Raw genomic sequence first — 25,296 nt, 5'->3', positions numbered from 1 at the left:
TTCATTTGAATCACATTAGAACCACTGAAATACTTTGAAGTATACTTTGATCCTGACTAATTTACATCTTAAAATAGCAATGCTTCCAATGAATTTGTAATAATTTCAACAACAAAGGTTTAACAAAACCATTTTGAAATAAATGACACGGTTTCATTTCATCTTTGATATTCAATGTTTGTGGTTGCCAAAGGTAACTTGGCAAAGGCCTAGAAAATTCAGTTCTCAAGAGGCACCCATTCTGAAAGTTCAATTTTTCTCAAACTGCAAACCTGACTGTCTTCAAAACAATGTTGGTCTCCACCGCTAGAATACTACAAATCTCACCTTTCATCATAGGGCATCCAAAAGACATTTCAATTCTATTCATTTTTTGCTGCAATCACACATTTAAAGAAAACTTCACCTGCAACTTCAGAAAGCACTAATTTTTAAATACCAGTTTTACCCATTTAAAACAAGGATTTTTTATAACCCTACCTCTTTGGGAATTGAAATCAGCCTATTTCTGTCCACATTAAAATTAGTCAACTTCCGCAACTTTCCAATGCTTCTCGGCAAACCCTGAAATAAAATGATAGTGATTACATAATGAAGCTAAACAGTCCACTGTTCATGATATTGTTCAAATATTAAAATACATTTTTTGCCCAAGTCCTACTGCTTTTCATTATGGTTTCCAATTCGTATGTTCTTACATACAAATCCTCATTTTCATTGCAGTTATTTTGATGCCCTCAACAGCTTGGGAATAATTATTCTACTCGCAGTTCATTCTTAATGAAATACCAAGAGCTCAAATCAAGACTAAACCAAATATTTGCTTCAAACAAATTGTGGATCATGAGGTTAATTAACTTCACAACTCCCCCAACATCCAAGCAGAAATTATTGAAAGTTTAAGCAACAAACCTCTGCTTGGTTTGTACAATAAACAAGTCATAATGCCGTTTAAATGCTGTTGAAAAGATAAGGCTGCATGTCCAATAACATTCTGCACAAGTGTTGGGGAGATCAAATGGAAAATTGGAATCCAAATTACTGGTGCAGTTCTGGGAAAAACATGGTGTGTTGATCAGTTTTCATACCACCCCTTTAAATCATTTGTGTTAGACATATAATTTAAAGGAGTGGTATGAAAACTGTTCAACTCACCAGTGAGAAACAGTCCCACTTCATTGTTCTTGAATCTAATACACCCCCCAAGTGCTCAGCAGTGTGATTCATAAGACACACACACACACACACACACACACACACACACACACACACACACACACACACACACACACACACACACACACACACACACACACACACACACACACACACACACACACACACACACACACCTCTGAATGAACAGAGACTGAATTATTGTAGAGTTCAAGTCGAAGCTTCTTTACTCAAAACTGAGATTAAGAGGAAAAGAGCTATTGCTGATATATATTGCTGATAACTATACCAGCGCTTTCCTTAAATAAGCAGAAACAAAGTAAAGAACAAAGTCAAAATCAAACGGCATGTAAACAGGCTCTTCAGTCATTGAGTTTGCACCAATCATCAATGGCCCATTTGCATTAATCCTACACTGATCCTATTTTATTCTTCCCAATTTCACATCAACTTCCCACAGGTTTCACCACTCAAGTACACATGCTTTCTTCCCACATTCCAAAGACGTGAAGGTTTGTAGGTTAATTGGGTTTTCTAAATTGTCCTTAGTGTGTAGGATAGTGTTAGTGTACAGGTAGTCCCTGGTCGGCGCAGACTCGGTGGGCCTAAGGGACAGTTTCCACGCTTTATCTCTAAACTAAACACACAGACATGCTCACAGACAGTTGTTCAACATTTACTAACAGCGTGGAGCCAACAACTTGAAATTATTCATCAACGTGAAATTATTAACAGTGGAAATTATAAAATTGACGCACTAACCTCCAGCTTATTTTCAGTGAGGACGAGCTCTGTAAGATTTCCACATTCTCCAATAGTGTCGGTCAAGTGAACTAAACGATTTTGATCAAGTTTGAGGATAGAAAGGTGCTTTAGTTTTCCTGCAGGAAGTGGAAAGGAGAGGGAGGAAAATTGTCAATTTAGAAAGCAGTTATTTGCATCCGAGTTATTTTATAACTTTAGTTCTCAGAAAAGGCGCTGAGAAAAGATTTACATAAATGAGATAGGGTCAAAAAGGACAGGCTCCTCCTAAATAACATAAATATTTATCTGCTCTGATGACATATTGCAGCGTTAAAGTGAAACTAACAGGGATATTAATTTGAATGTAATTATTGTGCAACTAATGTTACATTTTTCATTAGTAGTGGTCAACTACTGATATAGTTAACAAACTTATCTTGAGTTTCCATCTTTTTTAATAGCAGCAAGCATCTCAGTCTCCACTTAATTAAAAAAAAAGAACATGTCACACTGCTTCTTAAATGCTATGGGAATCTCTGCCTCAACCAGTCCCTCGGGCAGCTCATTCCAGATTCCAACCACCATCTGGGTGAAAGCAGCATTCCTTTAACTCAGTGCTCTTCTGTGAGTTGACTGCTTATGTAAAAACAGGGCTGCTGGAAACACTTGATATGTCTGGGTAGCTTACAGAGCAGCAACAAAGATCCCAGCACCCAAAGTAAGCAGAAACAGAAGACAGCATGAGTTTCTGCCTTACAGAGCCAGAGACCCAGGTTTGATTCTGACTACGGGTGCTGTCTGTGAGGAGTTTTCATGTTCCTCCAGGTGCTTCAGTTTCTTCCCACATCGCAAAGACTTGGATTTGTAGTTTAATTGGCCTCTGTAAATTGCCCCTGTAAGGAGTGGATGAGAAACGGGGACAAGATAGAACTAGTGTGTGAATGGGTGATCGATGGTCAACATGGACTTGGTGGGCCAAAAGGTCTGTTTTTGCTGCATCTCTGAACTAAACTCAAGAGACTCTGGCAACATTTAAAAAAATCAGCTCATATGTTCAAGTTTGAAGGAAAGTCTGGAGAAAGTCTGCAGTACCAGAGACCCGGGGTCGATCCAGACTACGGGGGCTGTCTGTACAGAATTTGTATATTCTCCCTGTGACTTCGTGGGTTTTCTCCGGGTGCTCTAGTTTCATCCCACTTTCCAAAGATGTACAGGTTTGTAGATTATTCGGCTTTGGTAAAAAATTGTAAATTGTCCCTATTGTGTGGGATACTATTAGTGTACAGGCATCACTGGTTACCGCGGTGCTGCTTCTTCCTGCCTATGGGCAGCAATTAAAGAGCGCACTCCCAGAGGTGAGGACAGTACAGAGCTGGTCGGGGAGGGGGGGGGGGAGTGGACAGAGGAACAACTCCAGGACTGTTTGGAGTCTGTAGACTGGGCAATGTTCAAGGACTCGGCAACGGACTTGAACGAATACGCCACAGTCGTTACAGACTTCATTAAGAATTGTGTGGAGGACTGCATCCCTACAAAAACCTTCCGAGTGTTTCCCAATCAGAAACCTTGGATGAACTTTGAGATCCGCACTCTTCTGAAGACCAGACACCAGGCATTCATGTCTGATGATACAGTGGTCTACAAGAAGTCCAGGTACGACCTTGGTAAGGCCATTAAAAAGGCCAAAAGGGACCTGCTCCAAACTGGAGGATGAGATGGATGTTCGGCAGCTGTGGCGGGGCCTGAATGCAATCACCTCCTACAAGACGAAATTAAGAGGCAGCTCGGATGTCGGCGAAACATCACTCCCTGATGAGCTCAATGCGTTTTAGGCACGCTTTGATAGGGAGAACACCAATGTGCCTTCTTGAGCCCCCATTCGCTGTGATGGTATTTCAGTCACAGTCACAGAGGCCGATGTCAGGAAATCCTTCAGAGGGGTGAACCCTCGAAAAGCGCCTGGACCCGATGGTATACCTGGTCGTGTTTTAAAAACCGGTGCGGACCAACTGGCTGGAGTTTTTACGGACATTTTCAACCTCTCACTTCTGAGGTCTGAGGTTCCCACCTACTTCAAAAGGGCATCAATTATACCAGTGCCCAAGAAGAGCAAGGTGACGTGCCTCAATGACTATTGACCAGTGGCACTAACGCCGGTAGTGATGAAGTGCTTTGAGAGGTTGATCATGGCGCAAATCAACTCCTACCTCAGCAAAAACCTGGACCCACTGCAGTTCGCATACCGCCACAACAGATCAACGGTGGATGCGATCTCGCTGGCCCTCCACTCTGGACCACTTGGACAACAAAAACTCATATGTCAGGCTGTTATTCATTGATTACAGCTCGGCATTTAATACAATCATCCCCTCCAAGCTGGTTACCAAACTCGCAGAACTGGATCTCTGCGCATCCCTCTGCAATTGGATCCTCGACTTCCTCATTCACAGACCACAGTCTGTTCGTATTTGTGGAAATGTGTCAGCCTCAATAACAATCAGCACGGGAGCACCTCAAGGCTGTGTGCTCAGCACCCTGCTGTACTCACTCTATACTCATGACTGCATAGCCGGTCATAGTACGAACTCCATCATCAAGTTCGCTGACGACACCACTATTGTGGGACGTATCACTGATGGGGATGAGTCAGAGTGTAGAAGAGAGATCGAACGACTGTCCATATGGTGCCAGCACAATAACCTGGCCCTCAACACCAGCAAAACTAAGGAACTGATTGTGGACTTTGGAAGGAGTAGGATGGGGACCCACAGTTCTGTTTATATCAACGGGTCGATGGTTGAAAGGGTCAAGAGCTTCAAATTCCTGGGCGTGCACATCTCTAAAGATTTTTCCTGGTCCGAGAACACTGATGCAATTATTAAGAAAGCATATCAGCGCCTCTACTTCCTGAGAAGATTATGGAGAGTCGGTTTGTCAAGGAGAACTCTCTCTAACATCTACAGGTGCACAGAAGAGAGCATGCTGACTGGTTGCATCGTGGCTTGGTTCGGCAACCTGAGCGCCCTAGAGTGGAAAAGACTACAAAAAGTAGTAAACACTGCCCAGTCCATCATCGGCTCTGACCTCCCTTCCATCGAGGGGATCTATCGCAGTCGCTGCCTCAAAAAGGCTGGCAGTATCATCAAGGACCCATACCATCCTGGCCACACACTCATCTCCCTGCTACCTTCAGGTAGAAGGTACAGGAGCCTGAAGACTGCAATGACCAGGTTCAGGAATAGCTACTTCCCCACAGCCATCAGGCTATTAAACTTGGCTTGGACAAAACTCTGAACATTAATAGCCCATTAGCTGTTATTTGCACTTCATCAGTTTATTTATTCATGTGTGTATATATTTATATAATGGTATATGGACACATTGATCTATTTTGTAGCCAATGCCTACTATGTTCTGTTGTGCTGAAGCAAAACAAGAATTTCAGTGTTCTATCAGGGACACATGACAATAAACTCTCTTGATCTCTTGATCTTGATCTTGGAATCGGTGGGTCAAGGTGACTGTTTCCGCCCTGTATCTCGAAACGAAACTAAGAGACAAGGGCAGAGAGTCAGGATTCCTCACATGGGCCCAACTTAAGCTGATGCCATTCAAGTGTGGCTCAGTTATCAAGCAAGTTAAATCACTGTTTACTTATGTAGCTTAGTGGAGGGGCCATTTTAATGTCACTAAGTGAAGGTATCACATTCAAAGATGGGGTTACATTGAGGGTGGATGGGCCTGGAGGGGGATAAAGAAGGGGCAAAGTATACATCCCCATACATGATACAACTATCTTTAGAAGCATATAATCAGTATCCAGGATTGGACTACTCAGTATAGCTAGAGCTGTCCGAGAGGTTCACAGTACGTCACCCAACCAAGTACAGGATCCATTTGTTTTATGCGGGGTCACGCGCTTGATAAGCAGCATGTAAATGAAATGACACACAAAGCAAACATATGCCAGGTCTCACATACCACTATGCGGCCAGTTGGTATCAGGCATAAATTTAAGCATTTCGGAAATAGGAGCGCGTAAATAAAATTCTGAATTAATTAGATAAGCAAGTAATTCTAAAAATGCGTAAATCACGCAGGTAGAAAGCGAGGTGTCTGTATTCATTAGCCAGGAGTTCTCTCCTCTTAAAAATAACCAGAGACAAAGCTTAGTAGGGTACATGGCATTTTGATGTCTGCATCTTTCAAATTTTAAAAAGCTTGATCAATGTGAGACTGACTCAGAGGGCGGTGGAGGCAGGTTCTCTGGATACTTTCAAGAGAGAGCTAGATAGGGCTCTTAAAGATAGCGGAGTCAGGGGATATGGGGAGAAGGCAGGAATGAGGTACTGATTGTGGATGATCAGCCATGATCACATTGAATGGCAGTGAGGGCTCGAATGGCCTACTCCTGCACCTATTGTCTATTGTCTATTGACTGTGCTTTTCCTCAGTGTGCTTTAGCAAGAAGGGAATTTTGTGACAGAAAGTCTGACCGCTTGGATCCTCGTGCCTGCAGTGCGACTGTCAAACAGCTCAACGTGGTAACGGACATTTCACACAGATCATCGGCATCTCCCTCACAGAGTTTCACCTCTGCAACAGGAGGAAAGGGAAGAGAGAAGAAGATTTCTAAAGGCAATAGAAATTACGGGGGATGCTGGAAACTTTGTGCCATATTACACTGATAGCACAGATAGCAAACATGGAGAGAATAATAAACGTATTTATTAGGTCTATATATCCTACTAAACCTTTTCTATCTATATTTCTGTCTTTTCGTGTTTTATTGCTGCATTATTAATATATATATTTTCAAAAAACAGCCCTAACTTAAATGCTCAAGTTACCCAAGTAAGGAACGTGGTGATTAAAATATTCCGCAACTTATTTCCTCCTTAGAGCTAATGAGGAAATTACCTTGGAAAAAGCAAAGCAAACAGTTTGCATGCATACCACAACAGTTTCATCAAAGTAAACATACCAGTGCCATCTGGCATAACTTCCAACTGATTCTGTGAGACAAGCAGATCGGAGAGCAAATCAAGTCCACTGATCTCTTCAGGGAGTTTCTCCAGTTTGTTTTCTGACACATCTAAACACACCAAGTTCTTCAGGTTTCCAATTTCCTGTTTTAACAAGAAAGAAAACAGAACACACCCATACATGAAACATTTACAAACTCTGCCACAAAGGGCAACTTGTCCTGCCGATTCCAATAACAAAGACCAACCACATGCGTTTCTATTGGTGGTTAACTATCCTGCAATGAAATCGAGTACTTAATAATTTTGTGAACAAAATCTTTGGGCGAATGAGACGTGAAACAATAAAAGATTAGTACTTCTCAATTACTTTGTGTTTATATTACCATGAGTCAGAGTTTGACAGTACAGAGACCACAGCCTGCCACAACTATATAGCCCATTTCCATGAATCCCATTTGTCTTCTTTAGGTCCGTATTCTTCTTTGCCTTCCTATTTAAGTGTCTAAACGCCTCTTAAATGTATGGATTGTATGTGATTACCCCATCTCCTCTGGCAGCATGCTCCACTTTATCCATAAAACAACATCCCCTCATGTTAAACCTTGTTCATGACACCACTACCATGGGAAAAATAATTTTACTCGTTTACCCCATAAATGTCTCTCGTAATTTGACATATTTTCATCATCAGGTATGTAAGTATACTTCTAAATGCACATTTTGAACACGGAACTGTGCAGCACAGGAACAGAGTCTTCGGCCCCACAATGTATGTGCAAAACATGTTAAAATGATTTCATCTGTTTGTACTAGATCCAAATCCCTCTATTCCTTGCATTTCCATGTACCTATCTAAAAGCCTTTAAATAACACTATTGTATCTGCCACCAACACTTCTGGCAATGCATTCCAGGCACCCACTACTGTGTATAAAATTTGCAGTGTATAAAACCTTTATTAAACTTCCCCCCTCTCGCCTTATAGCTATGCCCTCTAGTGTTGGGCCTTTCGACCCTGGGGAAAAAAGGTTCTATCTGCCCAATCTATACCCTCTCATAATTGTATATATCATTCTCCCCTCAATCTCTGACATTCCAGAGAAAATTTATGAAAACTTTCAATTTAAAACTTAAAACAGCATCATCCAACAGATGAGCTGTGCATTTATCCAACAACACTGATATCCGAAACGTTATACAAAAGAATACAAATATTAGCTGCACTCATTTATTGTGTATTTTTGACGACTTACAAAAAATGACAGGACCCTTCATCCAAACTGAGGCAAAACCGTTCAGATGAAGGATCCTGCCCTGAAACAGTTATGGGCCTGTCCCACTTACGCAATTTTTTCCGGCGACTTGCAGGCACCCGTCATGGTCGCAGCAGGTCGCCAAAAATGTCAACATGTTGAAAATCCAGCAGCGACCAGAACAAGGAGCGACTCTTTGGGCGACTACTCTCGACCATACAGACTTCACCCCGCGACATGTCGCCAGGGTGTCGCCTGTATGGTCGTGAGTAGTCTCCTCAGTCGCCCAAAGAGTCGTAGCGTCTTTCTGGTCGCCGCTGGACTTTCAACATGTTGAAAATTTTCGGCAACCTGCAACGACTTATGACGGGTGCTGGCAGTCACTGAAAAAGTCGCATAAGTGGGACAGGCCCATACATTTCTTCTTCCACTGATGCTCCCTGATCTGCTGATTGTTTCCAGCAATTACGTTTAATTTCAGATTTCCCACAGTTGCAGTTTGTTTTACTTTGGTCGTGACTGCTTGACATCGAAGAATTTCATTGTTCCTTTGTCGACACATATGACTATTAAATACTCTCGACACACTTGAAAACTGTGTTTTAATGCCAAAAAACATTGCAAAAGAACCAGTTTTTCAAGTGGAAATATAGATGGCTAATCAAGAGTGTAGATAAACAGCATTTAAAACCCCAAGAGCCAAGATTAAACATAATTAGCTGAGATACAGCTGAGGAACAATCCCTAGGGCAGAAAAAAAATAACTACGAAGAGCAAGGTGGTTCCAATGGGCAAACATTATTAAGACTTAAAGGGTTGAGAACAACTGCAGAATATGCTTACCACAGGCAGCTCAACCAACTGGTTCCCATCCAACCATAAATCCTTAAGGTTTGAGAGTGATCCAATACTTTCTGGCTGAAAATAAAAAAATAATTGTAAAACTTCACTGATCTCTGCAAATGGCACACGAGAAAAAAGTCAATTATTCAAAACGTCATTGAAGCACTTCCCAATTTTGGCTAAACACTACTTTAATATTTTGGGTTTCAGTAAACCGTCGCAATTGATTCCAATTAACCTACAAACTGGTACATCTTTGGAGTGTGGGAAGAAACTGGAGCAACCATAGAAAACCCATACGGTTACAGGGGGAACATACAAACCCATACGGTTACAGGGGGAACATACAAACCGTACAGACAGAATCTGTAATCAGGGTTGAACCTGGGTCTCCTGCGTTGTAAGGCAGCAACTCTACACACAACTTTACAAGAGATACAAGCTACATTTATTTGTCACATGTGCCAGATGGCACAGAGAAATAATATAACCATACAGCCATACAATAAAAATAAAGAACACACACACGATAGAGTTCAACATAAAAACATCCCCACACAGCAGAATCAAAGTTTCCCACTGTGAGGGAAGGCTCCAAAGTCAGTCTCTTCCTCCAATGTTCCCCAATGTTCACCAGTGGTCGGGGCCTCCCCGGGCCCTCCGCAGTCGCCGCTACGGGCAGCCCGATGTTCAGGCTCGCACCGCAGGGGTGATGTAAGTCCGACGTCGGGGCTGGGGGACGTCCTCAGCGGCCTGGACAACAGAGTCGGCCACCTCCTACCGGGTCCTTGTTACAAATCCTTACTAGATAGCAACTAATTGGGTCCTTTTTGAAAGGAAGGAGAGGACAGGGCATCTGCAGCAATGTCTCAAACCCATCAATACAAATAAAGAGAGAACCTAATTTCTCTTTTTATTTGCATTAGCATTAAGGATAGTTTCTGAAGGAGACCTTTCCCTTTCCACGAATAGAAAGTGTGGCCTTAAACCTCTGGTTGCCGCATTGTTGCTCACTGTTCAAACAGACACACATTATAGCAGTGAGCTTGCTGGTCACAGCAAGCTCCCAGACTCTAGATAGTGGAGTAACTTGATCCAGCAGTTCGAACCTTGAACAAGTTTGTGAAAAAATATAGCTTAGCAAGAACAAGATCCATAACAGCAACTCTCAATTCAATGGACATCCAAAACATTGACCACAAAATTTAAGCCTAGATCCAGTCCATCACACTGATCAGACTTCCCACCACTAACTCCATCTACACTTTATGCTGCCTTGGGAAAAGAGCCAGCATAAAGTCAACATAATCAAAGACTTGTCCACCCCAGTCATTACTACTTCTCTCTGCTCCCCTCTGGCAGCAGGTACTGAGTCCTGAATGAGTGCATCCCCATACTCAGGAACAGCTTCTTCCCCTCTGATATCAGGTCCATCCATAACCTAGCCTACTGCCAGATTCATCTCTACCCGATTGTGGACATTGGACTTTGTCTCTGGAACTGAAGCACTACAATGCTGAGAACTATATTCTGCACTCTCTATTTGCTCTATCTATTGTACTTGTGTTTGACTTGATTGTATATATGTACGGTGTATGTATGTATGTGCGATTGGATGGCATGCAAACAAAGCTTTTCACTTTATTTGGTACATCTGACGATAATAAACCTAAACCCAAACTTAAACACACTGCAGTTGCAATCTCTTGCCACAAAGTGGCTCTTTGGAATAGATTTTCTTCAATGATCCTAGGCATTGTTTCCATCTGTCTGTTTGCATCTCTCTCAGTACATATGTGTATACACACACACACACACACACACACACACACACACACACACACACACACACACACACACACACACACACACAGAGAGAAGCAATCATTTACTGTATTATCTATATTACTAAAAGTCTGTTCTTGACCGGTTTTGGCCATCTGTGCTGCGATTTCCGAGAGAACGCCGCCACCTACGGCCGTCATTTTTGGCCACCTTGCTCAGAGCCCCCCTCCGCCGCATGTGTGCCGAGGATTTTTCCCGTCGATTAAAAATGACAGAGATATTAATGTTTTTACAAAATTCCCCATTCTCTCTGCTGCCCCGGCTGGCGGCAGGGGGGAGGGACTATAAAAGCAGGAAGTGGTGTGCCACACAGTCTCTTCAAGATGGAGGAAGGCAGAGGGTCACGTTTCTCTGAGCTGTGAATAACACTGAACACATGTCTACTCAAATGTAAGTGCCCTTAGTGGTTCTAAAATGCTTGCAGAATGTGTATATTGGTTCTAAAGCTTGCAAAAAATGACTATTGGTTCTAAAGCTTGCAAAAAAATGTCTATTGGTTCTAAAGCTTGCAAAAAATGTCTATTGGTTCTAAAGCTTGCAAAAAAATGTCTATTGGCTCTAAAGCTTGCAAAAAAATGTCTATTGGTTCTAAAGCTTGCAAAAAAATGTCTATTGGTTCTAAACCTTGCAAAAAAATGTCTATTGGTTCTAAAGTTTGCAAAAAAATATCTATTGGTTCTAAAGCTTGCAAAAATGTCAATTGGTTCTAAAGCTTGCAAAAAATGTCTATTGGTTCTAAAGCTTGCAAAAAGTGTCAATTGGTTCTAAAGCTTGCAAACAAATGTCTATTGGTTCTAAAGCTTGCAAAAAAATGTCTATTGGCTCTAAAGCTTGCAAAAAAATGTCTATTGGTTCTAAAGCTTGCAAAAAAATGTCTATTGGTTCTAAACCTTGCAAAAAAATGTCTATTGGTTCTAAAGTTTGCAAAAAAATATCTATTGGTTCTAAAGCTTGCAAAAATGTCAATTGGTTCTAAAGCTTGCAAAAAATGTCTATTGGTTCTAAAGCTTGCAAAAAGTGTCAATTGGTTCTAAAGCTTGCAAACAAATGTCTATTGGTTCTAAAGCTTGCAAAAAGTGTCTCTATTGGTTCCCCTGGTTGGCTTGGCTTGGTCTTGAAATTGAAAGGCACTACTTACTGCAAATGGTGGCATGAAGTTGAAAGGCACTACTTACTGCAAATGGTGGCTTGGGAGCTTTGGCTTGAAGTTGAAAGGCACTATTACTGCAAATGGTGGCTTGGTTGCTTTGGCTTGAAGTTGAAAGGCACTTCTTACTGCAAATGGTGGCTTGGTTGCTTTGGCTTGAAGTTGAAAGGCACTACTTACTGCAAATGGTGGCTTGGGTGTGGCTTGAAGTTGAAAGGCACTACTTACTGCAAATGGTGGCTTGGGAGCTTTGACTTGAAGTTGAAAGGCACTACTTCCTGCAAATGATGGCTTGGGTGTGGCTTGAAGTTGAAAGGCACTACTTACTGCAAATGGTACATGAAGTTGAAAGGCACTACTTACTGCAAATGGTGGCTTGGGAGCTTTGGCTTGCAGTTGAAAGGCAGTACTTACTGCAAACGGTGGCTTGGGTGCAATGGCTTGAAGTTGAAAGGCATTACTTACTGCAAATGGTGGCATGAAGTTGAAAGGCACTACTTACTGCAAATGGTGGCTTGGATGTGGCTTGAAGTTGAAAGACACCACTTACTGCAAAAGGTGGCATGAAGTTGAAAGGCACTACTTACTGCAAATGGTGGCATGAGGTTGAAAGGCACTACTTACTGCAAATGGTGGCTTGGGTGTGGCTTGAAGTTGAAAGGCACTACTTACTGCAAATGGTGGCGGGTGTGGCTTGGGTGTGGCTTGAAGTTGAAAGGCACTACTTACTGCAAATGGTGGCTTGGGTGTGGCTTGAAGTTGAAAGGCACTACTTACTGCAAATGGTGGCTTGGGTGTGGCTTGAAATTGAAAGGTACTACTTGCTGCAGATGGTGGCTTGGGTGCAATGGCTTGAAGTTGAAAGGCACTACTTGCTGCAAATGGTGGCTTGAAGTTGAAAGGTGCTACTTACTGCAAATTGTCGCTTGGGTGCTTTGGCATAAAGTTGAAAGGCACTGCAAATGGTGGCATGAAGTTGAAAGGCACTATTTACTGCAAATGGTGGCTTGGGAGCTTTGGCTTGAAGTAGAAAAGGCAGTACTTACTGTAAATGGTGGCTTGGGTGCTTTGGCTTGAAGTTGAAAGGCACTACATACTGCAAATGGTGGCTTGGGTGTGGTTTGGTTGAAAGCCACTACTTACTGCAAATGGTGGCTTGGATGCAATGGCTTGAAGTTAAAAGGCATTACTTACTGCAAATGGTGGCTTGGGTGCATTGGCTTGAGTTGAAAGGCACCACTTACTGCAAATGGTGGCATGAAGTTGAAATGCACTACTTACTGCAAATGGTGGCTTGGGTGCTTTGGCTTGAAGTTAAAAGGCACTACTGTAAATGCACTTACTTCCTGTTTGCACTGTATATTGATTTTAGATAAAACACTACCACTTACGGCTGTGATTTTTGGCCATCTTACTCAGTCCCCCTCCGCTGAGCAGATGCAGAGAATTCTTCCCATCAATGAAAAATAAAAGTGTTATTAGTTTTTTTTTAAATGTTGAGAATCTCTCTCCTGTCAATCACTCCATGAAAGCAACACCTTTTCCGGTGGTGGGGGATGAGCGGTTATAAAACCCGGAAATGTGGGTGTGGCTTAGTCTCTGCAAGATGGAGGAGGGAGAGGTCACGACTCGCTGTCTTTAGTGGCTTTGCACCCTACTTCAAATGGTATGAAACTGCACTGAATTTGGTGGCCTTGCACCCTGCTAGAAGTGGTAAGAAACTGCACTTGAATTTGGTGGCCTTATACCCTGCTTGAAATAGAATTTCAAGGATTAGCCGCGAGTCAACTACCAGCCCACCAGCCGTGAGTGAGTTGCCAGCTTGATTGACTGAGACGCCAGCCCAAGAATCTATTTGGCGCACAATTTGCATACTAGCCCTCTGGAAACCAGTCCCTTCAGCCCACAACACCCATACTAGCGCTCCAGAAAGCCCCCCCCCCCCCCCCCCCAACTGGCCACCAATATTAGAATTGGTGGAGAGGTGGAATATTGCGTTGGATGACCAGCCCTCCTGTGTGATGCTGGGACCCTACAGGTCCCACTTACTCTAGTATATATATATATATATATACACACACACACAACACACAACCAGAGAGAGGCACCACACATATTAAGAGATGAGATATCTACACACATCGAAGACACAGACACACAGATGATAGAGAGAGAGAGTATCACACATACAGACGAGATAGAGACACATGAGAGATAGAGACACAGACACAGAAGAGAGAGACACAGACACAGACACAGAGAGATGTACACAGACACAGACACATATGAGAGAGAGAGAGACACAGTAACATCAGACACAGACTATGAGAGAGATAGATAGATACACACAATACAATATATATACACACACACACACACACGTTATATATACACACACATATATATATACATACACACACATACACACATATGTGCTGTTTGTTGCTTTATAATAGTACAGGGAAACATAGCAGCACGAATAGGATTTTGAATTTGGGCATGTTTTGAAATCCTTTTGGTGCCAAAGATGGCTCGTCCACTGAATTGATTGATCTGGCCTGCATGGGTCACCTCATTATGTGTAGAAAAGTATAATTAAAAGACAAAACCAATGTTCAGGTGGAGCTGGAAATTCAACACATGATGTAGTTCTGCATCAGCATTACAGCTGTGTGTTTCCCATTATATCTGAGCTCCAGTTTCATTGCATGTCACGGTAGACAAAACACTGCTCTTTGGAGATTTTAGGTTTATTATGGTCACCTATACCGAGGTACAGTGAAAAGCTTTCCTTTGCATGCTATCCAATCCAATCAGATAACACTGTACGTAAATGCAATCATGCCAAACTCAAGTGTAATAAGAGGAGCAAAGGGGATGATATGGAGTGCACAATATAGCTCACGGTACTATATATCGTAATAGTTCCAGAGACAAGGACCAATGTCCGCAATGAGGTAGAGGAGAATTGGTCTGTCTCTCGCTTAGGGGAGGACTAAACAGAAGACCTGTTAACAGCGGGGAAGAAGCTGTTCCTGAGTCTGATGGTAGGTGCTTACAAGGTTCTGACAGGAGTGGGGAGAAGGAGAAATGACCAGGATGGGATAGGTCGTTCATAATGTTGGGTGTTTTCCTGGTGCAGCTTGTAGATGGAGTCAATGGTGAAGACTCTGGTCTGTGTGGTGGACTGGGCTACATCTACGGCTCTCTGCAATTTCTTGCAATCTTGGGCAGAGCTGTTTCCACACCAAGCTGACATACATCCTGGCAGTATGCTTTCTATGGAACATCTGTAGAAGTCTGAACGAGTCATTGGAGACACGCCAAATTTCCTCAGTCTCCTGAGGAAGTAGAGGTACTGGTGTATGTTTTTGCTTGATATGCCATATTCACTGAAGCAATGTAATGATATTTTGCTAAGAACCTCTGAAAAACGAACACCTTGGTACCAGCAGATGGACCACTTTGGGATTACTGCATGAAAAGGCATCCTTACCATCTAAAGTAACCATCAAACACAAATGGCCGGGACTTAAAAAAAACTTGGATCATTAGCTAACTTTAGCAACGTTTGAGAATTTAAGTGCTACTTAGATTAAGAATGTAGTTGCTAAGTTTATAGGTCTAGACTTAACTATGGGAGATACAACTGGAAAGTGTTCAAGGCAACCTGCCTATTCCCTTCAATCCCAGGGACTGCAATAAAAAATGCCCAACTGCAAATGCCTTTAATAAAAAGCAAAGTGCAAGGCTAACTCAGCAGGGGTGGCACTCAGCATCTATGGAGGGAATGTTTAGTTTAGTTTAGAGATACAGCATGGAAACAGGCCTTTCAGCCCACCAAGTCCACGCCAACCACCCAGTCACACTAACTCTATGTTGATCCACTTTCTCATCCACTCCCTACACACTGGTGGCAATTAGAGGCCAATTAACCTGCAAATCTTTGGGGGAAACTGGAGCACCGGAGGAAATCCGCACAATCACAAGGAGAACATGCAAACTTCACACAGACAGCACCCAAGTTCAGGATCGAACCCGGGTTTCTGGGCCAATGAGTCAGCAGTTCTACTAGCTGTGTCACTTTGCCACCCGAATGGACAGACGCCATTTTGGGTCAGGAGCTTCTTCTGACTGATGGGATTAGAGGGGGAGAAAGCTGGAAAGGGGAGGTGGTTGTGCGGCAAAGCCTACCAACTGATAGTTGGATACAGATACGGAAAGAGGTTTGATTGGCACACACAAGGAGCTGCAGATGCAGATTTACAAAACAAAATCAATCAAAGTGCTTGAGTAATTCAACAGGTCAGACAGCATTTCTGGAAGACATGGATGGGCGATGTATTGGTTTGGGACCCTTCTTCAGACTAGAGTGGAGTTAATAACAAAGGCTAGTGGTGAGAAGGGGACAAAAGGGTGTCAGATAGGAAGGAAGAGGAAGCGTGAAATGCAGAGGCCATGAGAGGGATGTGGAGGGGGAAGGGAACAAGGAAAGAAGGTGAATAAAAACAAAATGTAGGGCTTGGGGATGGGAGCAGAAGTTACGGAGAAGTGGAAAGGACTGGGGTGACTACAGTGGTGGCAGATCATGGGAGAAATGTGAGTGCATTAGGAAGGGTGTGAGCAGGAGGAAGAGAGGCGGGTAGGGGGATATTACGTGAAAATGGAGAATTCAATGTTCATACGATTGGATTGTAAGTTCCCCAATTGGAATACGAGGCACTGCTCTTCCAGTTCGGAATTTTGAAGAAGGCATGTAGAACATACGCTGAAGAATACACAGTTTTGGATTTGTTTAATTAGTCCCATGTGAAAGAGATATGGATGTTACACGAATGGACAAAGATCTGGTAGATGGAGTATAGTGTGGGACCATGCAAAGTAGTCCATTCTAACATGAAGAATGAGATGGCACGTCACCTAAACAGTGAAAGACTGCATAACTTTGAAACATAAGGGATCAGTTTTTTCATGTGTTTTTCAAAAGGCTAATATTCATGTCCAGCAAATAATGATGAAAGCTAACAGAATATGGTTTATTACAAACAGAATTGAACCAAAATCAGGGAAGTTTTGTTTTAGTTGTATAGACAGTGTTGAACCCAAATCTGGAGCACGACATTTGTGTTAGTTCCCTTATTTAAGGAAGGATGTTAATACATTGGACGCAGTTCAAAGGACTGATACCTGTAATTAATGGTTGCCTTATGAGAGAAGGTTAAGGTGGAGTTACATCCACCAAAGTTTAGTAGAGCAAGAGTGGGTGTGATTGAAATAGCAAAAGTGCAACAGGGTGGATGTGAGGGAGAATCTAGAACTATAGGGCTCATTACTTAAAAATAAGTCAGTTTATTTAAGACAGAAATTAGGTAAATTATTTCTTTCCACATAGCATTGCAAGCCTTTGGCACTCTTGGCTGCAAAAGGAGCAGTGGAAGCAAAAGCTTTGCAAGTTTTACGGTTGAGATCGATGGAAACAAGGGAGTGAAAGGTCCATGGAGGGAGACAGGAATGCATGGTTGAGCTGACACTATCCCATTAATGAGAAATGGAAAGACCAAGTCAGGAGACCATGTTGGTCAGCAGACCTTCGAACTATCTTTAATCAGACTTTACCTTACACGAAACGTTCTACCCTTTATTCTCTATCTGTACACAGTGGACGGTGTGAATATAATCATGTACTCATTTCATGACAATATACATGACAATATTAAACTGAACCAGGCATGGAAATCGCTGTCAAAACATGCGGAGGACAATTTCCTGGCGGCCGCGCATGCGTACACACGCGAGGCTTCGGCCGTGGGCAACAGCAGCTTTGTCCACCCCGAATCGTGGTGCTTGAATCGGCCCATTCACGGGGTCTTTCATCGGCCGGCGGGGGCTTCAACATCGGGAGCCTCGATCGCCTCAATGCGGCAGCTTGATTTTAAGCCGCACCAGGTGCTGAAAGGCCCCGCAAATGGGCCGATTCAGCCCTTAGAAAGCGGCTGATAAAATCCGGATTACAAAACATGGGGGGGACCGTCCCCCACCTCTCAAAGCAGGGGGGGGGGGACGTGTCCCCCCTGTACCCCCCGGGATTTCAGCCCCTGAACTGAACTAAATGAAACATGCGGCAGTTTTCGTTGGTGGATTGGTGGTGGGGAGAGTCAGCCTGATCACATCTCAGATTATCTTTCCTAGCCCAGCACATAGACGTACAGTATTTGTGAAGAAAGCACAGCAGCACCTATAAATTTAAAAGTTTAAAGAGATTCGATACGTGGCTGAATACTCTAACCTACTTCTATAGATGAATTGCAAAACGTATCCTGACAGGTTGCATCGTGGCCTGGGATGGTAATTCCAATGCACGGGAATGCAAGAAGTTGCATTGAGTAGTGTATTTAGCCTGGCCCATCATAGACACAGCTCACTCTCCATCAATAGCATCAACAAGAGGCTCTGCTTCAAGGTGGCGGCATCCCCACCATCTAGTCCATACCCTCTTCTCACTGCAGAGCAAGAGGTATAGGAAGGAGGCTGAAGATCAACACCACCAGGTTCAAGAACAGCCACTTTCCTACAACTAACAAGTTCTTGAACCATTCTGTAAAACCTTAATCCTACCTCAACAATGGAACAATGCACGGCCCTTGCATCACAAGAACATGTATATTTTTCTAATTAAGTTTTTGCACAGTCTACCTTCTTTTAGAAATGCTATGTACAATTTGCATACAATTTGTGTTTGTGTGATGTCTAGGTCTATGCAGTCTGTGGTGCTGCAGCAAGCAAGACTTCCATTATACTTGTGCAGATGACAAAAAAATCAACTTTAGACTTTACTTTAGAAATGCAGCACAAAAAATCAACCAGCGATCACCCCGTACACTGGCACTATCCTACACACTAGCAACAATTTACAATTTTTTTTTGAGCTACAACATCTCACACTTGCTCGGATTATCTCCATCTGCCATTTCTGTAGTCGATCTGCATCCCACTGTATGCTTTGGCAATGTTCCTTGCTGTCCGCAACTCCAGCAATCTTGGTGTCGTCTGCAAATTTACCAACTAACTCATCTACATTTACATACATCCAACTTATTTGTTTACATTGCAAAGAACAAATGTCCCAGCATAGATCCTTGTAGAGTTCTACTAGTCATAGGTCTCTGACCAGTATAATGCTCTTCTTCCACAATCCTCTATATTCTATGAATAAGCCTGATCTGAACCAATATGAACAGGTTGACGTGAATCCCGTGCATTTTAATCTTCTAGATCAGCTTGCCATGGGGGACTTTATCAAATGCCTTGCTAAAGGCCATCAAGATACCATCCACTGCCCAACCCTTATCAATTTCCTTGGCCAACTCCTCAAAAAATAATCAAATAGTAAGACTTGACCTGCTGCGTACAAAGCCATGCTGACTGTCTCTAATTAGCACATTCACTTCAAAATGGGAGTAAATCCTTTCCCAAAGAATCCTCTCCAATAGCTTCCCTACACTGATGCAAGGCTAAGTTATGGTCACATTGGATGGTAGGACCGCATTGAGGGGCTGAGTGGCCTACTTCTGCTCCTGTTCCGTTGTTCTTATGAATGAAACAAATTGACACATTCCTGTTCATTTTGTGTTGGCGGAAGTCTGACGAGCAATGGTTCCAAACCAAAGTGCAATGCAAGACTAATATGCCACAGTAATCTATCAATATGGCAATGGTAAAATCACCTTGAAAAATGCAAAATATCAATGCTAACTGTGCCCTAAAGATGGGTCACCTAAGTGTCATTAACCTTTTGACATGGAAGTTATTGGAAAATACAGGTTTCAAGCCATTAACAAAGTTTAGTATGCATGGCCACGATTACGATCATTTAATATTGAGGTACTTCTTACAGAGGGTGGTGAATCTAAATGAACAAAACTAGAAAAGATAAACTAGCAAACAAGACATGGCACAGCTATCAAAAACAGAAGCAGTTTATTCTATCACTCGTTTGTATAAAAGAGGGAACAAACTGTTCTCTTTGGAAGATTAGCCAAGTGAAAAAGATGCAGAAGAACTTAAAAACAAAACAGAAAACCAAGCTCTGATTCTCAGGACACACAGGTTTTCTGACCTTTTGTTTTCATTTCAGACTTCTAGCATCTATAGTATTTTTGTTTTTTTACAAGAACCACTTTCGCTGATACTTGCAAGTTCTCATTGAGAGTTTATTTAATCCACGTTCTGAACCTTGATCCCAGCCAAGAGAATTCTTTTGATCTGTTGTAAAATGAGGCACAACAATCAAATATAATAATCTCAGTTCCAACTTCTGTGATTGCTGCCTTCAAAGTGGACACAAGCGCGAGTGGGTAATTTTCCTAAACAGAAACAAATTGCCCTCCATTAACTACAATTTAAAATGGGCACTTTAGTCCCCAACAACAACAAAGTCAGAAAATGTTCAGTAATCCACGGTTCTCATTTCAATCAGTTTACAAAGACTGGCCAGATGCTTTCAATTATTTCAAATATGACTGGCATTGAACTGATGTGTATAACTCCATGGTGATGTCGAAGTTAAATACAGATGTCTAACTTTCAACTACACAGTGATGCAATGAACATGCCTCTCCCACCTACAGACGGTTCCTAAACCGGAGCAAGACAAAACAGCAAGTAACCATAAATTTCAACACAGCAAAAAATAATGCAGCGCATCCTTGGTTCTTTGATATTACCGTGACTCATTTTTCGTGGTATGTTACTTCCTTGCTTATAGTACATATAGGTTGTGTATCAACCTTAAGACGATTTCTGCCACGGCATTTTAATAAATACTTGCAGGAAAATTTCCAAGAAATCCTGAAATGGGAGGGAGAGGAGCCTGAGGTTGTGGTACATATAGGTACCAACGACATAGGTAAAAAAAGAGAAGAGGTCCTGAAAGAAAAATTTAGGGAGTTAGGTAGAGAGTTAAGGAGAAGGACTGCAAAGGTAACAATCTCAGGATTACTGCCTGTGCCACGCGACAGTGAGAGTAGGAATGGAGCGAGGTGGAGGATAAATGAGTGGATGAGGGACTGGTGCAGTGGTTATGGATTCAAGTTTCTGGATCATTGGGACCTCTTTTGGGGAAGGTGTGACCTGTACAGAAAGGACGGGTTGCACTTGAACTCGAGGGGGACCAATATCCTGGCGGGGATATTTGCAAAGGCTACTGGGGAGACTTTAAACTAGTATGGTTGGGGGGAGGGACTCAAATTGGGAAAGCTAGCAGTCAGTGTGTGAGGCAGGAGGCAGAGAATGGTAGCACCCTGACCCAAAATGTAGGGGAGAGAGAAGAAAAAGACAATAAACAGAGAATAAGAGAGGGTGGGTTTCTTAAATGTGTATATTTTAATGCTAGAAGCATTGTAAGAAAGGTGGATGAACTCAGAGCCTGGATTGACACCTGGAAGTATGATGTTGTGGCGATCAGTGAAACATGGTTGCAGGAGGTCTGTGATTGGAAACTAAATATTCCAGGATTTTGTTGCTTCAGGTGTGATAGAATTGGAGGGGCAAGAGGTGGAGGTGTTGCATTGCTTATCAGGGTAGATATTACAGCAGTGCTTTGGCAGGATAGATTAGAGGGCTCATCTAGGGAGGCTATTTGGGTGGAACTGAGAAATGGGAAAGGGGTAGCAACACTTATAGGGGTGTATTATAGACCGCCAAATGGGGAGCGAGAATTGGAAGAGCAAATATGTAAGGAGATTGCAGATATTAGTAGTAAGCACAAGGTAGTGATTGTGGGAGATTTCAATTTTCCACACAGACTGGGAAACACATTCTGTAAATGGGCTGGATGGGTTGGAGTTTGTAAAATGTGTGCAGGATAGTTTTTTGCAGCAATACATAGAAGTATCTACTAGAGAAGGAGCGGTGCTGGACCTCCTGTTAGGAAATGAGACGGGTCAGGTGGCAGAGGTATGCGTTGGGGAACAGTTCGGGACCAGTGATCACAATACCATTAGTTTCAATATAATTATGGAGAGGGTCAGAACCGGACCTAGGGTTGTGATTTTTGATTGGAGAAAGGCTAACTTTGAGGAGATGCGAAAGGATTTAAAAGGAGTAAATTGGGACATTTTGTTTTATGGGAAAGATGTGGAAGAGAAATGGAGTACATTTAAAGGTGAAATTTTAAGAGTACAGAATCTTTATGTCCCTGTTCGGTTGAAAGGAAATAGTAAAAATCGGAAAGAGCCATGGTTTTCAAGGGAAATTGGACACTTGGTTCGGAAAAAGAGGGAGATCTACAATAATTATAGGCAGCATGGAGTAAATGAGGTGCTTGAGGAGTATAAAGAATGTAAAAAGAATCTTAAGAAAGAAATTAGAAAAGCTAAAAGAAGATATGAGGTTGCTTTGGCAAGTAAGGTGAAAGTAAACCCAAAGGGTTTCTACAGCTATATTAATAGCAAAAGGATAACGAGGGATAAAATTGGTCCATTAGAGAGTCAGAGTGGACAGCTATCTGCAGAGCCGAAAGTGGTGGGGGAGATATTGAACTATTTCTTTTCTTCGGTATTCACCAAGGAGAAGGATATTGAATTATGTGAGGTAAGGGAAACAAGTAGAGTAGCTATGGAAACTATGAGATTCAAAGAAGAGGAAGTACTGACACCTTTGAGAAATATAAAAGTGGATAAGTCTCCAGGTCTGGACAGGACATTCCCTAGGACATCGAGGGAAGTTAGTGTAGAAATAGCAGGGGCTATGACAGAAATATTTCAAATGTCATTAGAAACGGGAATAGTGCCGGAGGATTGGCGTACTGCGCATGTTGTTCCATTGTTTAAAAAGGGGTCTAAGAGTAAACCTAGCAATTATAGACCTGTTAGTTTGACGTCAGTGGTGGGCAAATTAATGGAAAGGATACTTAGAGATAATATATATAAGCATCTGGATAAACAGGGTCTGATTAGGAACAGTCAACATGATTTGTGCCTGGAAGGTCATGTTTGACTAATCTTCTTGAATTTTTTGAAGAGGTTACTCGGGAAATTGATGAGGGTAAAGCAGTGGATGTTGTATATATGGACTTCAGTAAGGCCTTTGACAAGGTTCCTCATGGAAGGTTGGTTAAGAAGGTTCAATGGTTGGGTATTAATGGTGGAGTAGCAAGATGGATTCAACAGTGGCTGAATGGGAGATGCCAGAGAGTAATGGTGGATGGTTGTTTGTCAGGTTGGAGGCCAGTGACTAGTGGGGTGCCACAGGGATCTGTGTTGGGTCCACTGTTGTTTGTCATGTACATCAATGATCTGGATGATGGTGTGGTAAATTGGATTAGTAAGTATGCAGATGATACTAAGATAGGTGGGTTTGTGGATAATGAAGTAGATTTTCAAAGTCTACAGAGAGATTTATGCCAGTTGGAAGAGTGGGCTGAAAGATGGCAGATGGAGTTTAATGCTGATAAGTGTGAGGTGCTACATCTTGGCAGGACAAATCAAAATAGGACGTACATGGTAAATGGTAGGGAATTGAAGAATGCAGGTGAACAGAGGGATCTGGGAATAACTGTGCACAGTTCCCTGAAAGTGGAATCTCATGTAGATAGGGTGGTAAAGAAAGCTTTTGGTGTGCTGGCCTTTATAAATCAGAGAATTGAGTATAGAAGTTGGGATGTAATGTTAAAATTGTACAAGGCATTGGTGAGGCCAATTCTGGAGTATGGGGTACAATTTTGGTCGCCTAATTATAGGAAGGATGTATGTCAACAAAATAGAGAGAGTACAGAGGAGATTTACTAGAATGTTGCCTGGGTTTCAGCAACTAAGTTACAGAGAAAGGTTGAACAGGTTAGGGCTTTATTCTTTGGAGCGCAGAAGGTTAAGGGGGGACTTGATAGTGGTCTTTAAAATGATGAGAGGGATAGACAGAGTTGACGTGGATAAGCTTTTCCCACTGAGAGTAGGGAAGGTTCAAAGAAGGGGACATGACTTGAGAATTAAGGGACAGAAGTTTAGGGGTAACATGAGGGGGAACTTCTTTACTCAGAGAGTGGTGGCTGTGTGGAATGAGCTTCCAGGGAAGGTGGTGGAGGCAGGTTCGTTTTTATCATTTAAAAATAAATTGGATAGTTATATGGACGGGAAAGGAATGGAGGGTTATGGTCTGAGCACAGGTATATGGGACTAGGGGAGAATACGTGTTCGGCACGGACTAGAAGGGTCGAGATGCCCTGTTTCCGTGCTGTAATTGTTATATGGTTATTATATGGAAAATAACGATCCATACAATTACCTGTTCAGAATCAAAGCAAAGCCAGTGGATTGGGTTCTGCTGAGTATGATACTTGTACTTTACCACAGACTTAAGGGCCTGTCCCACGAGCATGCGACTACATGCGGCAAGCGCAACCAAACCGGAAGCAGGGGCCACGCGGGGGCCGCGCAGAGGTCGAGTGATCCCCGTACAGGGCCGGTCCCACCAGCATGCGACTGCATGCGGCGAGCGCAACCAAACCAGAAGCAGTGGTCGCGTGGAGGTCGAGTGAGTGACGTGAAGTTCGAGCGAAGTCCGCGGGAAGTTCGCGCGTGACGTACGGCGTAAAGACGTGCGTACGGCGTCCAGACACTGCACACGCCCGTCGAGGCGGCTGCGCGCCGGCAGGCCGTTGCCGCGCGGAATTTTTTCAGTTTTCAGTCACGGTCAGTTTTTCGGAGCCCAGCTCCGCACAACTCCATACGGCTCCGGCGATCGAAGTGGGACCAGCCCCGCGAGGCCGTACGGCTCAAGCGACCACGTTAGCTCACGCTTGTCGCATGGAGTCGCATGGTCGTGGGACAGGCCCTTTACTGTTAGACCCTGCAAGGCAATTTGACTTTATTAACCTCTTGGACCAAAGATCCAAGCTGGATTGGAAGGAAAGGTGTTTCAACTGTTGAATCTTAAGTTCTGCAGCTGTGACAAGGTGGCACCGCTAGTGGAGTCACTGCCTCACAGTTCCAGCAGCACAATGCTGGATTGTCTGGGAGGAATTTGCATGTATTCCCTGTGACCGAGTGGGGCTTCTTCCCAGAGGACCAGCCACAATCCAAAGATGTACAATTTGGTGGGTTAACTGGCAAAGTGAGGGTAGACAGACAGAGCCATTTCCCCCAGGGTGGAAATATCAAAGACTAGGAGCAGAGATTTAAGCTAGGAACGGCAAAGTGTAAGGGAGTTGAATCTGAGCAAATGTAAAATGTTGCCATCGTGGGAGGTATAAATGAAAGGTGAAAGTATACAGTTAATGGCAAGACCCTTAACAGCATTGATGTGCA

General features: G+C 42.9%; 1 protein-coding gene across 1 annotated transcript in view; it reads right to left on the bottom strand.

The window, feature by feature from the left end:
* lrrc1 (leucine rich repeat containing 1) overlaps positions 1-25,296 on the bottom strand; it is a 147,340-nt gene that overhangs the window by 22,311 nt on the left and 99,733 nt on the right. Inside the window, exons 7-10 of the mRNA XM_033021694.1 lie at positions 9,004-9,078; positions 6,905-7,049; positions 1,939-2,057; positions 481-564 (exon numbers count right to left, since the gene is read on the bottom strand). Coding sequence (XP_032877585.1) covers positions 481-564; positions 1,939-2,057; positions 6,905-7,049; positions 9,004-9,078 — 423 coding nt within the window. The remainder of the gene's footprint in view (positions 1-480; positions 565-1,938; positions 2,058-6,904; positions 7,050-9,003; positions 9,079-25,296) is intronic.

Source organism: Amblyraja radiata, chromosome 5 (assembly GCF_010909765.2).
Source record: "Amblyraja radiata isolate CabotCenter1 chromosome 5, sAmbRad1.1.pri, whole genome shotgun sequence".
NCBI lineage: Eukaryota > Metazoa > Chordata > Chondrichthyes > Rajiformes > Rajidae > Amblyraja > Amblyraja radiata.
The sequence above is the reverse complement of the archived record's forward strand: the minus strand, read 5'-3'. Positions and strand labels throughout refer to the sequence as shown.